Below are 15,556 nucleotides of genomic sequence, written 5' to 3'. Positions count from 1 at the left end.
CATGTTATTTTTCCACTTGATGGGTTGTTTTTTAATTTTGTTACCATGGCACTATGAGTCAGTGACAGTCGTGTCAACTTTGTTTATGTGGGCCGCACATGTATCACAGGGGGATCATTTGAAAAGACAAAGAAATTTCACACAGAAGTGGATTGCTTTCATCACACATTATTTGTACTCAAGATGCAGAAGTGTTTATTGAATGCTCAGCCGAGTTATTTGATATTACTGATATACTGATATTATTTTTAATATTTTTTTTAATTTTTTAAATATTTTATAATTAATTAATTGTTTAATATTTGTAAAAAAAAATGTTTTTTGTTTTTGTTTTTTTAGGACCAGATTGCCACTTATTCTCATTACTGTAATGCAGAAAAATAGAAGATATATTTATAAATCATGGTTTTAATTAGTATTCAAAAATCAAGCTAGTTTTGTCTGATTTAAATGGGGAAAAATTTGGGTCAGGATGATTTTCATTACTGTATTAAAGGTATTTGTCTCAAATTCTTTATAACAGTAATGAGAATTATGAATGTAAATTTGTCCCATGAAAGTCGTTACTGTACAAAAGCATCATAACAGTAGAAAAATAGGTTTCATTATCTTTACGTAAAGTATCATTTCTTTCATTTTCTTTTACAGACATACATATGTATCATAAAAACTACTTCCTCCTATCACCTAATGACCACACAGCGTTATTTTGAAAGGTTATTTGTCTTCTAAACGCTTGCACCAAATCATCGCTTTATCTCAAGCAATCAGTGCGTCTCCATATTTCCTGTTATTGTCCAACATTTTCAGATAAGCCTATAGCCAGGATACGTGTGGTCTGTTTCCTCCTCACGTCTTCAGTTGTGTTGCGTCTTTGAAATTTGCCGCCTTTTTGTGCAACTGTGGCCCAGCAGTTTCCTCTTCTCATGATGAACGCCTACTTCCTCCGTCTCTTTCACCTCTTTTTCTTTATCTCTCTGTCTTTCTCGCTGGTTAAGACATAGTTTGTGTAAAGTCGTGCGATAAATACGGGCACAGTCTTTATTTTGAAGTATTTTGTTTAATGATGCATCTCTGTGCGGAGACCGCATACTGTACTGCTGAAGAATAATCGGCTTAAAGAGCTGGAAACATTGACTTGTTCGACCAGCTTCTAGTTGCGGGGGTTTCCGGGTAAGTTTCTTTATGCTTTCGGATGAATCCGGGCCGCTTAGGGTGTGGCTTTGGCCACTCGGGTCAGCTCTGCGACCCCTAATATATCACTACAGGTCTATCTGTGAACCAGGCTGCATTTTTCTTTTTGAAAATCTAAATTCAGTGTTGAAACTTTTCGTTTGGTCTTTGCTTCTTTGAGGTGTCTCCATCCAGTAGACAAGGCAATCGGCCGGCTTAGACGCTCAGAATGTGCTTTTAATTTATATTCAGATTTGATTTGAGATGTTTTTGACCTGTTGAGTGACATTATCCACTCTGTACTGCGCTGTGTATACTAAATGCATTCATATATTTCATATTTCATATACCGATTTTTTTTTTTGGGTGAATGTTTGTATTAACATTATAACTTTAATCATTACAATTTCACTAGGGTAATTTTTTTTACTAAGAAGTGTAGTTTCCTTAGGTACTAGTAAGATGCAAATGTGAGGAGTTGGAGATGTGGAAACTGTTGCTTAGCTGTGACAGGATATCCTGGTTACTGAATGAGACTTACAGGGCCTGTTAGAGGACTTGTTTTTGACACTATAGACGCCTGCTGTGGCTCAAACTGAAAGAAAAGAGCACAGAATCTGTCTACACTAAAACTAAATATTTCTCTTTTTAACAGATCATTGTTAGTATTTAGGAGAGGAAACAGTTTGTGTAAAGTGTTTGATTGTAACGTAAAATGCCTGGTTTATTTCAAAACATCATTCTTGGCTGATGTTCATCTCTCATTGTTTCCCCAAACAGAGATTAAAAAAGCACCTTTGTACTACCATATTGTTTTAGACATTGAATTATGGAATAACCATGGTTTTGGGCATGATTATGGTAATCATTCAAGTACCATGGTATCAAAGTATCATTATATTACCATGTAATACCATCACTGTAGTATTTTGTAAGGTTATTGGAAAAAAATGCCCATAAACGCTTCAAACTTTTCTTGTCTTAAATTGTACAAATCCCTCTCTAAGACATTATTTAGACAGGCAGTAAAAACAACTCACATTTTCTTTAAAAAATAAAATTTTAGATTTACTTTAATACTTTTAGTATGAAAAAAAAAAAATGAAATCCAGTGATTACAAATACATGATGTGAATTCTGAATTAGTTGTCATTCATTCATTCATTCATTCATTCATTCATTCATTCATTCATTCATTCATTCATTCATTGTTTATTAATATGTGTTGTTGTTGTTGTTGTTGTTGTTGTTGTTGTTGTTGTTGTTAATATAATATTAAAAATGATTATTCATTCATTCATTCATTGTTTATTAATATGTATTGTTGTTGTTGTTGTTGTTGTTGTTGTTGTTGTTGTTGTTAATATAATATTAAATGATCCATTCATTCATTCATTCATTTGTTGTTGTTATTATTATAACAACAACAACAACAACAACAACAACAACAACAACAATAACAATAATAATAATAATAACAATAATAACAACAACAACAACAACAACAACAACAATGATTATAATAATTATATTAATAATATAGCCTAATTCTTTATTTGATTTAATCTTATTTTGTATCTCAAGTCTGAATGGTCAGATCTGAGTAGTTTTGGTCTTTCAGGATATGACACGTATGTAACACAATGTGTGCAGTGTTGTCTGAAGCTGTGTCTGAATACATTCATTTTCACTCACACTTTCCTCATTTGAATAGTGAACGAGTCAGTGGTTTCGCACAATACATGCATGAATGTGAAAAATGCCTGTTGCGTATGTTCGTCATACTCTTGTGAGTTCAGCGCTGAGGGGAAGTGTCATGTTAGACGTGAGCAGAGTTCAAGTCTGCGATTTCCCATTTTCTCCTTCCACACTGACATCTCCACTCAGAATGTCTCTTGGCACCATGCTGATATTTACATCATTACTATAGCAACCGATGGAAATACACCAGATATTGGCTTTGTATAGGCTATGTGTCTCAAAACGGGACGTGTCTTAGACTGGACCCACAGTTTTGTCTCTTCAGTCTCCATGAAGGTTTTGTTGCAACATGGCACAGGTCAGACCTGCAGGGTAGAAATGAGAGCCGACTGGCTCAGTGAAAGAGAGCGAACGTGAGTAGCAATAACTCAGTAGCTGTCTCGCGTGTCTTTGTTTCTCAGCACAGATAAAGCTCGCTGCTCCTTTGTAGCCCCTGACGGTGTGGGCCCTCTGTGCTCTGGGACCCTTTGTAGAGGTGTCAGATGAATCACTGGAGGGCTCTTTTGAAATCTATACAGGACGTGGGCAATCCAGGGAAGGGAAACCTGGAGAAAGTGTGACCTTCTGAGCAGTCTTTCACTTTCTTCTCGCAACTGACAGACTGCAGCTGTTCAGATTGGTAATGTTGTTCTCTCTGCAGGAGTCAGGTCTTAACATTTAAACAGCACTGGGCATGTCACACTGACAACCACATGCTGTACCGTCCATGATACTCTGCATCTAATAAAGGTAGTCTTTGTTTGACCTCAAGGATGAACTGGCTGTTTTAGTTGGATCATGTACTAGTGTTTTCCTTTGGGTCATTTGTAACATTACTGATCATTTTACAGTTCAGTTAGATCTTTACATAATATCAGTAATGAAACATCATGTCACTGCTTGGGTTGTAATTATGCTTTAGAGTGGCCTGCAATTACTGCAGTTATTGTTATTGCTATAATTTGTCTCTAAGGCCCTGTTTCCACCTGATGTTAAGATGTGTTTGTCGATCTGATCACAAGTGGATGATGCTAAATACAGGTGTAAATGGAGTCGAAAACATTTTGAGCTTGTCCACCTTTGACCACTTCCAGAGTTAGTCGAAAACGCATTCGCCCGGATTGCTTTCGTAGTGTAGACGCTCGTGTGGTGGAATGCTTTTGAACAGCCACAAAGACCAACTTCTGACTTGTTGCCATGGTTTGTCCAAAAACATGGTATTCCAAACGCATCCAAAATCATGGTATTGCCATGTTCCATGGTATTATATTGAATTTAGGATATGTACCATTTGGTTGGTACCACTTGCCATGGTTCCTGTCCTAAAACAACATGGTATTACCATTGCACGTCCTAAAAACAGAAATACCATGGTACATGTCCTATTCCTAGCATGGTATTGGTATGTGGGAATTGCCATATTATATGTTCAAAAACATGTTATTGTCATGGCACATCCTTGAAACATGGTATCGTAGTGGCATGTGTCCTAAACATGGTATTTCCATGGTACATGTCCTAAAACATGGTACTGCCATTGAATATGTGGGTCCTTCCATGTCAACTTAACCAGAGCTATACATACATAATACATAAAAAGAAAGCCAAAATATGCCAGCTGATTTTTTTTATTTTTTTTTTTAAGATGAATGTCTGAAACAAAAAACGCTGAAACCAGAAATATATCTTGTTTCCCTCTATTAAAACAATTGCATAGAACATGACTGCCCAAAATGTTCTTTTTGCAAGTTTTTTTCAGCAATTGTAGTTTTGACCCCAGTGTAAACAACTGTTGATTACATGCTAGTAAATATCTAAGAATGCAATATTTTTGCTTTCATCACTATTTTTGTTTTTATTTCTGTAGATTTATACAATAAAAAAAAATTACCTACGAAATTTTTTTTAATTTAGTTGATTTGACACCATGTCCAAAATCATTATGTTGCATGTCTTGAAAACTCTGTTATTTTAATGTGTGTGAGAAAGTCAATCTAGTGTAAAGTGTTCCTCAACTTCACGTTTACCAACAGTGAAGGTTGGAAGTTTCGCGGAAACTGTTGATTGATTAATTCGGCGGGTTTTCCAGAAGAAAGTGGAATAGAAGAGCAGGAGATGCTGTGTGTCCCCCCCTGTCAGAGAGACAGAGACATCTCTAGGCCTGCCTGTTTATCTGACGGGTCTATTAAGCCCTCTGAAGAAATCAAATCCCTTCTGTCAGTCTGTTTTCTTCCCGGTTTCTTTCATCAGCATTATTGTGTAGGTTTAAGAAACTCATGTCTATCAAAAATGTAAATTTGTTTCGCATCAATTGGGCTTTTGTTTTGTAGAACTTTTTGATAGACAAGAAATGTGAAATGTGTTTAGCCTTACATGGCTGTTGCTTGTGTCCCACTGGCTTTGTGGTTGTATCCACATATCCAGCATTTCGTGCTTTACTGTTATGTCAACATACAGTGTGGGATTAAACCGCTTGTACTTGAATGTTGTAATAATATCTGCATGTGTTCTATTCTCTTGTAGTGCAGCCATAAATGTGAAACCCAGAAAAATAAGTAAAAAAAGAAATACTTATAAGAGATACTTATTCTTAAAACACTTTTATGACCCTATTTGTGCTCAACACACACTTTAAGGCATAGGAGGAATATTATCATTCATTCTTTCATTCTCATCTGTGATTTATTTTTTATTTTTTATTTTTTCCCCACTGTGAAACACAAAAGAATATATACTCATGCTGAGCAAACCAGGACTTAATGTATAATTTTCTTTATATAATCGCTGTCAAGCAATTAAAATGGTTATGTTAATCGAATTATTTTCAAATGAATCACAAATCAAATTTTGCTGAGAAATCACCCCCAAAATATAAAGTCATTATTGTGTTAAATGAGACGAGCATTAAAAATACATTACAAAAAGAAGCTTTAGAGAGAAAAAATAGTTTGAGTTTGTTTGATTCAACATCAAATTTACATAATTTACACACAAACTTTTATAGGTTGTACTGGGCTTGATTGTGTTCTTCAAAATATCTTCTTTGTTCTGCAAAAGAAAGAAAGTCATACAGGTTTACAACAACATGAATAAACTCTAAATAAGATACAAAAACTGCCAGTAGGTGGCAGTAAATGTCTAAATGCATATGTCATTCATTCATTCGATTCGTTCAAACGGCAGATTCATTCAGGAATTAAGTAAATAGGTGTGTTCGACTTAAAGTGGCGCCTTGAAGTATCATGAGAGCAATTAGAGGACAGTCTGCTTTCGAGATGATTCTCGCGGTACTTCAGACCACTAAATACTAAAGTACTTCTAAGCGATGTAGTTCCTTATGATGAGAGGAACCAGGTATGCTTGAGTATTCTGTTCTTTTTATGGTCGCATCTTGTGACCTCATGTCCTGTTTTGGGTTCGTTTAGATGTCTTTGGTCCGTGTTTCGTTCATATTTCAGTCGAACTGCACCAGAGTTTGTATGGAAGCAAAAAGGTGGGTCTCAGTCCGCTTGTTTGGTGCGCCCCATGGGTTCAGATGGCAACATTTACACTTGTTAAAATGAACGGCACTAGCAGAGCAATCACACCAACATTCGTTTTAATCTAACCAAGCCAAGTGTGAACATACCCTATTTATATTTAGTATGCATTGTGGCGTGTTCGCACTTCGCAGTGTGATACAGACTCCGCTGCCTGTGGAAAATAAAGAGTCGTTTGTGCTCTTGTGTACAAAAGTTGCCTAGACTAGATTAAATGTAGCTTCTGTTTCTCTCAATTTTTGTTTACAGTATCTCAAATCATATAAGAGCAGTGGATTAAAAATTAAACTCCGTTTCAAACAGGAGTGCAGCTAGTCTGTCCATTTGAACAACAGCTGAGAGCTTTACATAAAACCTGGTTATGAGATTTATTGACTTCTGTCAAATGAAACCATGCCATCTGTAATGGGGAAACTTCTTACAAGGAATGAAACATTTCCAAGCGAACCACCCTGGAAAGATGCAACTTCTGATGGAACAGCTGCCATAGCAACAGAGCCTGGGTAGTGTGTGTGGAGATTATTATGGGATGAGTCATGGCAGAGTGACATGGCAGCTTGTTTGAATGGGTTGAATGAATGCTTGTTTCACAGGCTGCGTGTGTTCTTGTTTTCTCTCCAAGAATCATCCCCATGCATTATGGAACGGGGGATTAAAAATGTAACTGGGTTTATCCACAAGGACCAAAGATGATCCGCACTGTCCCGAGTGTCAGGAGTACTAAATAATTTACAAATTGCTTTTGTGTGGATGGATGTCACTTTCTCTTTATCGACTCGCCTAACCTTTTCTTAACTGTTCTATTGTGCTTCTACTGTACCTTTTATACTTCAGACAATTATTTATCTTTAAATGCTTATGTTATTTAGTACAGGCCAGATACTTAAGGGAAATTGAGCTAGAATTAGAATAATTCGACTACCAGTTATAAAGAAAAAGTCTTTAAATGATTTGTTAATGTGCTTTAGAGAGAGAGATTTGCTTTTCACTGTCACTCACACTGATACTCTGTATTTCTGTCTGAAAATGGGCTGAAAGAAAATAGTCCACTCTCACTTCTATATCATGAAAAACAACATGTCTCTTGCTCTTTTGAAATAAAGAGTTCAGTATACTCGAATCACAATACAAAGCTCCCCTCAGCAATCCACCGAGACCAGAGAAACTAAACTGCACAAATGAGCCATTTGTCAACATGTCAAGTTGTCATCATTATGATGTTACAACCATGAGCACATTAATATATGACAGTCTTTGTTTACATCTATGAATCAGCATCTTGGCCCACTGAACAACACTGTTGACCTTTGAGGCAAGCCAATAATAACAGAAGTCTGTTACATATACTAGAAGTCTTAAAGGTACAGTTGCAAAAATGTCATGTTTAATTCTAAGAGTCAGAGATTTTGTGTTAAGGTCCTGTATTAAAATCTTTTTTTGTAATTTTACATAAGCTATTGAGTATGTTGTTGTTTGTTTGGATTGAAAACCACATTATGACCTACTATATATATAATTAGTACTTTACTACAAGACTATAACCATGACAAAGCAAACTTAAGTAGTGGATAAATTTAGCTTGTAGATGTGTCAATTGTTCACACTAAAACCACCAGGGTTCATTGAGATGAGTAGGTGCTATATATATTGTCTGATGTCAGTTGATCTCCATAGTTTTAGTTTAAAAGCAAAGTTCAGACCTAATGTAATTAAAGTGTTTAAAAGACACAAGTATGTGGATCGTACTGCAGCAAATTGCAATTAAAATGTCAAGTACCAGACGTCACAAAGGAAGAATGTTCTTGTTCAGAGTGGATCTCTCACACGGCACCAGCCAAAGCTTTGCATTCCTGAAATTCATTTTCAAGGTTTTCCAGAAGAATTCCTCAGTGTCAGCTTTTGCGCAGTAGCAGCAAGTTATCTAGTGACAGAAAGAGCTCTCTGATCTGACCACGAGGTCAAACATGCTTTTTAGCCAAATATATGGGTTGAGTTGCTGTAACCGATAAGGTGGATGTTAAAAGATCATATATAATATTTGACTATAAATGGTCATTAAATTAATTTCTGCACAGCAGTGATAATTAAACTTTCACACTATTAATATAATTTAAAATAATATAGTTTTAAAAAATGTATTTCCATATATGTATATGGAGTATAATTAGGAGAATGTTATATGATTGTTTACAAAAAATGTGTGCTCTTATTCTTAAGCGATCTTGAGTGTTGTATAGAATACAATTTGTCACAAAGCTGCAATCATTGGCTTTGTTAAAAGACAGCTGGAACCAAACCTAAAACATAGCTTCACACTTTTATCTGGGCTTTTAAATATTTAGCAGCTCAACTGGTAGAGCATGGAATTATCAATGCCATTATATCTCTATATTGATAAAATGTATGGTTTGCATGCAGTTTGTCTAAAAAAATGTTGAGCCGGAACTCTTTAAAAACTGTAAAAATGCTGGTATTGTTACATTTTTAGACGCATTATCAAAGTACTGGTACTTTTGACATCCCTTGTTGTACTAATCAGTTTTCTGAAAAAGAGATGTTTGATAAATTAGTATGCGTAGTATAACCCAGTGTCTCCCTCTACAGGCTTGGATGACAGCCAGGCATCAGTGAGTGGCCACATCCTCCATCAGTGCAGCCATGCCTCCCCCAGCAGACATCGTGAAGGTGGCCATCGAGTGGCCGGGGGCCTTCCCCAAACTTATGGAGATTGACCAGGTCAGTTCCTATAGCTGACTATATTTCCTTGTATATGCATGCTTGTATATCTTACAGAAGTGCATTCTTGTTTTTTTTTACCATTTAAAAAAAAAAAGGCAAATTCTGTCAATATTTAACCCGCTGTTAAGTGTTTCTTTCCATACAATGACATTTCATGACCACGGCTGTTGATATCAGAAAACAAAACACCAATAAGGGACAACCAGTCCTTAGTAATTGTTTGCTCCACAGAAGAATAAGTCGTAGGGGTTTGGAACAACATTGTGAATAAATAAAGATTTTCACTGAACTATTCCTTTAATATGTGAGCGAAAATGCCCTGCAGTGCATGTGTGAATGAATGATGAAGAATATGTGCTATAAAAACTATTGAGAATAACCTTGGATAAATCCCCCTGAAGTTCTTTATTAATCATTCATCTTTATTTTGCAATTCTTTATTCATTCTTTGTTGTTTTCCTGACTTGACTCAACCAAATGTTTGCTCAAAAGTTGTAGAAACTTATGTGAATGCAGCAGTTTTATTGGGTATGAAGAATGTTTTAGCCGTAAAGAAATAAGGTAGAATATCAGTTCTAAGACTAGAGGAAAAAACAAACATTTTTCTTGTTTTGTTTTGTCTGCTGCAGAAAAAGCCTCTCTCAGCCATCATTAAAGAAGTGTGTGATGGGTAAGTAACAAACCAATTTTTTGTGCAAAAGTTTGTGCAAACTTGACATTGAAATAGACAATTCACGTGCAAATCCGAGGGGAATGTATATCTGAAGGGAACTGTTTCGAAGGCATTTTCTTCTCATCTTACCTTTGTATGATGCCTAATAGATCTTATTCAGAGCAGTGCCATAACAGGTATGAAAGCGAGGTTGTTGAGGGATAGGCATCCGCTGTGTAAGCTCCTAGATTACTTTGGCTTCTGAAATTTTTGCAGTGTTTCGTTAGCAGAACAATCCAAAAACGCATTAAATAACAGTACAACCCACTGAAGAGATGTATCTATCCCTCACAGCCTCGCTTTCATTCCCGTTAAAAATCAAAGATTTCATAGCGCTGCTGTGAATATGGTCTATAAAGTAGTGTTCGATAACACTTCGCCAAATGATTTCAGTTATTTCAAAGGTCCTTACAGACTACAAAAGCAAAAGAACCAAAACCCACAACGACACTGACCAAGCAAATAAATATTTTAATCAATAGGATAAAAACGTCAAATTATTTCCAAAAATTGTTTTTTTTTTTATGTACGAAAAGCACATACTCTCTTTCTCTCGCTCTCTCTCCCACTCAAACGCACACGCATAGTACGGACACACACTCGCATAGAAACGTGTTGTCAGCATTGCTCTGACGATTTTATCAGTAAGATTTAGCAATTTAAAAGCTACATGACATTTCTCACTAAGGTAATGACAACGCTGTTCTTGAAGCAGATAAACGCACAGTTTCGCTATAAGTAGAGACAACTAATTTGACTTTTGAGAGACACACAGACTCAGGTAATTACTCTTGCACTTAATCTCTCTCTCTCTCTCTCTCTCTCTCTCTCTCTCTCTCTCTCTCTCTCTCTCTCTCTCTCTCTCTCTCTCTCTCTCTCTCTCTCTCTCTCTCTCTCTCTCTCTCTCTCTCTCTCTCTCTCTCTCTCTCTCTCTCTCTCTCTCTCTCTCTCTCTCTCTCTCTCTCTCTCTCTCTCTCTCTCTCTCTCTCTCTCTCTCTCTCTCTCTCTCTCTCTCTCTCTCTCTCTCTCTCTCTCCGTCCCTCCCTCCCTCTCCAATAACTGCATTAATAACTGCAGTCTGCTATCAGTGGCTTAAGTCTCTGTTACTAGCTCTAAAATTACGTTTGGGAATCAGCAACTCATTGGCATTAGATGAGTAAGAAATTAGTCCTACACACAAGAGCGTTTAAGGACACAAACATCTTGAAATACATCATCTAAACAATGCTTTGAGGTGTGGTAACCATAGTACAAACGGAATAATTGACTCCGGGTCATTGAATTATTGAAACATTACGCACTCCCGAGGTGTAACGGCATTACCTCCTAGAGTGTGCATTATAATTCTAATAATTCAATGGCCCAGAGTCAATTATTCCTTGCATAATATATAGAAGTTTCCACTGTTATTTCCAAGAAATCCTTTATTTGCCTGTCAAGAGTTTGCATTATGCTGATATTGTTTTTGTTACACAGCATCAAACATCACTGTATAGCAATCTCAGATGTTTATCTGAATCTTCTCTGACTAGATGGAACTTGCCAAACCCTGAAACCTATTCCCTGCAGAATGCTGACTCGACCAACTTCTACATCACCGAAAAGGTTCATTGCAAAATCTCGAAAAGAAGCTGTATTGCTAAGCTCATTCGTTTAAAAAAAAAAATTCTTATAACAATGCCTCTTCTCCTCATATTTTTCTTTTTAAACCCAGAATCGCAACAACATCAAAAACGGCTCCATTCTGCGGCTTACTACGTCTGCTGTAAGTAGCACATTTGAGTTTACTGATGCCAGAAATACATACTCTATATAAAGGCTACATCAGCAGGAGGAACCTGCTTTTATCCTCTGAAGCCCTGTCCCATCCAGCTGGGGCCTGTAATCCTTCAGATGTGAGGGGTGAAAGGTTATATCACCAAAGCTTCCTAAAGTGTCAGGCAGCAGCTGAGAAACAGTCTTGCATGACCTGTCAATGCGTAATTGTGCCCAGCTGTCATTATTTTCACTTCTTTTCTCTCTGCCGGATACAGAAAATGTTGGGAACGGCTCTTTGTTATAAAAAATGTATTGTCGTTTTGGAAACACATTACATTAGAATAGATCTTTCATTCAGAAACTGCTTTTTTTATGACCTATCTGAATTTGCAGCTTGGGGATGATGGTATTTAAAGCTGATGTCTGTGACATTTGAAACCGTCCCCTCCAGCATAATGACAGCAAGGGCTGTTTCTCTTCCTGTGATGTTTTGCACCAGCCACCATTGATATTTAACAGTCATCAGTCCTCTGTGTGGCTTCGATAGGTTTCATAGAAGAAAGCAACGGTGTTCATGATTAAGCGTATTATGATGCTGTGTTCAGTTACATTGGTGCAATCACAATGTTTTGTTTTTTAAGATGATCAAAGCATGCAAGTTTAGTTTGAAGGGAAGAAAGATGGAAACATTTGCCCCAAAAAGTTTCTGGACTGATGCCACACTTTAAAAATATATGAATGTTATTGCATTTGATGCAAAATATCTAAAGCAAAGTTTTTGCTTTGCTTTTGCTTTACATCAGAGGTGGCTTAAATCAATTTTTTACTGAATATTTACTGAATTTTTAAATCCGTGTCAGATCATTCAAACAGTTTGTCATCAATTTGACAAAAACATTAGAATTTTGCTTAGTTCAGAAACACTTCCATAGTAAAGGATGCTAATAAGGTATAGGAATGACAATACATGGGATTATTGTTCATTAAATGGAGTGAACAGATTTGATAAAATGTCAGAAAATGTACAACCCAATCTATCAAAGAGATTGATAATGGTTATTTGTAGATAAATATAGTTGCTGCATGTAGTTTAATAATGGATAATGAATCATATCTAGCCAAGTCTAACACACACACACACACACACACACACACACACACACACACACACACACACACACACACACACACACACACACACACACACACACACACACACACACACACACACACACACATATATATATATATATAATAATGTTTAGTATAATTAATTAATAATTAATTTATAATTAATTAAAATCTTGCTGAATGTCGAAACTATAAAAAAATGTTTCATTACTTGAAATAAAATAAACTTTAACTCAAATAAAATAAAATAAACACTTAAACTTATTTTATTTCAGCTAGTTGAAATAAAATAGGCAACATTTCTAGGCAACATTTCTCCTTTCTATTTGATTTACTAAAATAACAAACTAAAAATGAAACAAAAAAACTCTATATAGGCACATAAACATTTTTTTTGACAAAAACAAAATTACTGAAACTTTAACTAAAATTTAAAAGAAAACCAACTACAAGAATAAAAAGTAATTCTTAATAAAAACGATGACAGTATCACAATTATACTTAAATATCTCAAATGCAATGATATTCATTTTTTACTTTTTAGGGCCACTGCAAATGTGGAAATTTATACTATCTAAACTAGTTTTTAATTTATTTGAGTATAGCTTACATAATATTTTATAATTAGTAATCGTGGATATTGAACACACACTGTCACGCTAAATACTGTTGAATGAGGCAATCATTGTTGATTCAGCTAGATTTAGAGAAATGTAGTCTCGAGTTGTGTGACTGAAAGGCCTGACCTCTTACATGAGTATCCGTCACCCTCTCACTAACACGCCTCTTCTGTGGCCATGGTAACAGGCCCAGATGGCCCAGCAGCTGCACGAGCGCATCCAGTCGTCCAGCATGGACATGAAGCTGGACGCTCTGAAGGATCTGGCCAACTCTTCACGAGACATCACCTTTGCTCAGGAGTTCATCAACCTTGACGGCATCTCGCTGCTCACACAGATGGTGGAGAGCGGCACAGAGTAAGTAACTCTGTTTGTTCCTCTGGCTGCCTTTCCTCCTGTCTATCTGTTTTCATTACGGTGCTCTTGATATTCACTCATTGGTTTGTTGCCTTAGCAGGGCTTAAGCAAATTAAAACCCGAATAAAGACTTGGCCAGTGACTTGCACCGTACGCTGTGATGATGTCCATTCAAATGTCTCAGAGAGATTCTGAGATGTTGTTCAATAGGATTCTTCAAATCCCAATGAACTAAAATAAAAGTTTGGGGCCAGTAAGATGTTTTTGTTAAAGTAAATAATAATTTTATTCTTCAGGGATGCATTCAATTGATTAAAAGTGACAGAAATCTTTTTTAGTCAAGTCACCTTTATTTAAATAGTACTTTATACAATACAGACTGCTTTACAGTGATAACAGGAAAATGATACATTTTGGCTGGTGTTTAGCTGAAGTCAGTTTTGTAACATTATAAATGTTTTTACTATTTAAAATAAATGTTTTGAACTCTCCATAAAATTGATCCTCATCCACAACCGATTTAACATATGATAATGATAAGAAATTAGCAAATAAAATGGAAAATAGAAAACAGTTATTTTAAATTGTAATAATATTTCACAATATTGCTGTTAGCATTTTCATAAATAAATGTAGCCTTGGTGAGCATAAGGGACTTATAAAAACAAAACAAAAAACATATCGGCTCCAAACTTGTGAAAGCTAGTAGATTATTCTCAAAAAGAACAAAAACACAATGATTTGGCATTGGTATTACACAGTGCCTTAAAACACAACACAGCGACTCACCTTCAACCATAACACAACATGCTGTAAAACACAAAACAACACAAAAATATGCCTTGTAACCCAACACAACAAAGTGTCCTCAATCACAACACAAATAACAATGTTCCCTCAAATAGAAAACGTGCTTTTAATCGCATAAGAACACAACAGTGTTCCCTCAAAAACAAGTGTCTTTAAACACAAAACAACTTGCTCTCTGACACAATACAACACTGAGGGCGCGTTGTTGTCTTGTGTTTGAGGCCACAATGTTGTGTCTGAGAGGGTGTGGTGTTGTGTTTTCTCACACGCTAATTTGTTGTGTGGTGTTGTTTTCACACACTTTGTTGTGTTTGATGACTCTTTGAGAGCAAATGTTGTGACTGAGGACACTTTGTAGTATTTTGTTTGAATCCGTCCAATACAACACAACTCAATCACATCAGAGATGCATCATCCAAATAAACTGAAGAATTTTTAGATCACAGTGGTCTGTTAATAATAAATGAAGTGTATACATTTCACTCCCTCTTCCAGTCTCCTCTGCGATATAAAGCAGCCGTGTGACCTGACCATCTCAGTTGAAGGTTAAAGCGGAGATAGACTATCTGCTGAGCTGGCACTTTTTCAACTCCTATACGGACGGTCCCATGAGGAGGCCGAGCTCTGCCAGCAGACACAAACTGCCTTAGGAGAGAGAGAAACATGGAGGGAGAAAACTGGGACTAGAGAAACACACTTAGAGGCAGAGTCAAGGAATAATAATGTACTAAAGAAAAACAAAGGCGGCTAGGAAGATACGCTTTCAAGACAGCTAGAGGGAAGAAATTGTTTAAAAAAAGCCACGGTTGTCTGTCAAACTGGATGTCTCCTCTACGGCTGGTCAACTTCACAGGCTTGTGCTTTTGTTTTCCGTTACATGCTAACCTAATTATGCCTGTCCTTGCTCCATTTGTTAAGGTCATACTATTCCAATGGCTGTTTTCATGTAGTTGTGGAAGAACATTTATCTGAATTGC

General features: G+C 36.3%; 1 protein-coding gene across 4 annotated transcripts in view; it reads left to right on the top strand.

The window, feature by feature from the left end:
• elmo1 (engulfment and cell motility 1 (ced-12 homolog, C. elegans)) overlaps nt 1–15,556 on the top strand; it is an 87,196-nt gene that overhangs the window by 25,857 nt on the left and 45,783 nt on the right. For 2 of the 4 annotated variants that reach the window (XM_081376965.1, XM_081376963.1), the window contains exons 1-6: nt 905–1,173; nt 9,057–9,188; nt 9,821–9,861; nt 11,436–11,508; nt 11,618–11,668; nt 13,600–13,769. In XM_081376965.1, the coding sequence (XP_081233091.1) occupies nt 9,111–9,188; nt 9,821–9,861; nt 11,436–11,508; nt 11,618–11,668; nt 13,600–13,769 (413 nt within the window). In that variant the 5' untranslated portion in view covers nt 905–1,173; nt 9,057–9,110. Of the gene's footprint in view, nt 1–904; nt 1,174–9,056; nt 9,189–9,820; nt 9,862–11,435; nt 11,509–11,617; nt 11,669–13,599; nt 13,770–15,556 lie in introns of those variants that run through there. The other 2 variants (XM_081376964.1, XM_081376962.1) reach the window with 1 other exon arrangement.

This window comes from Scardinius erythrophthalmus (assembly GCF_964197995.2).
Source record: "Scardinius erythrophthalmus genome assembly, chromosome: 10".
In the NCBI taxonomy this organism is placed as follows: Eukaryota; Metazoa; Chordata; class Actinopteri; order Cypriniformes; family Leuciscidae; genus Scardinius; species Scardinius erythrophthalmus.
Note: the sequence above shows the minus strand (reverse complement) of the source record. Positions and strands in the feature narration are given on the sequence as shown.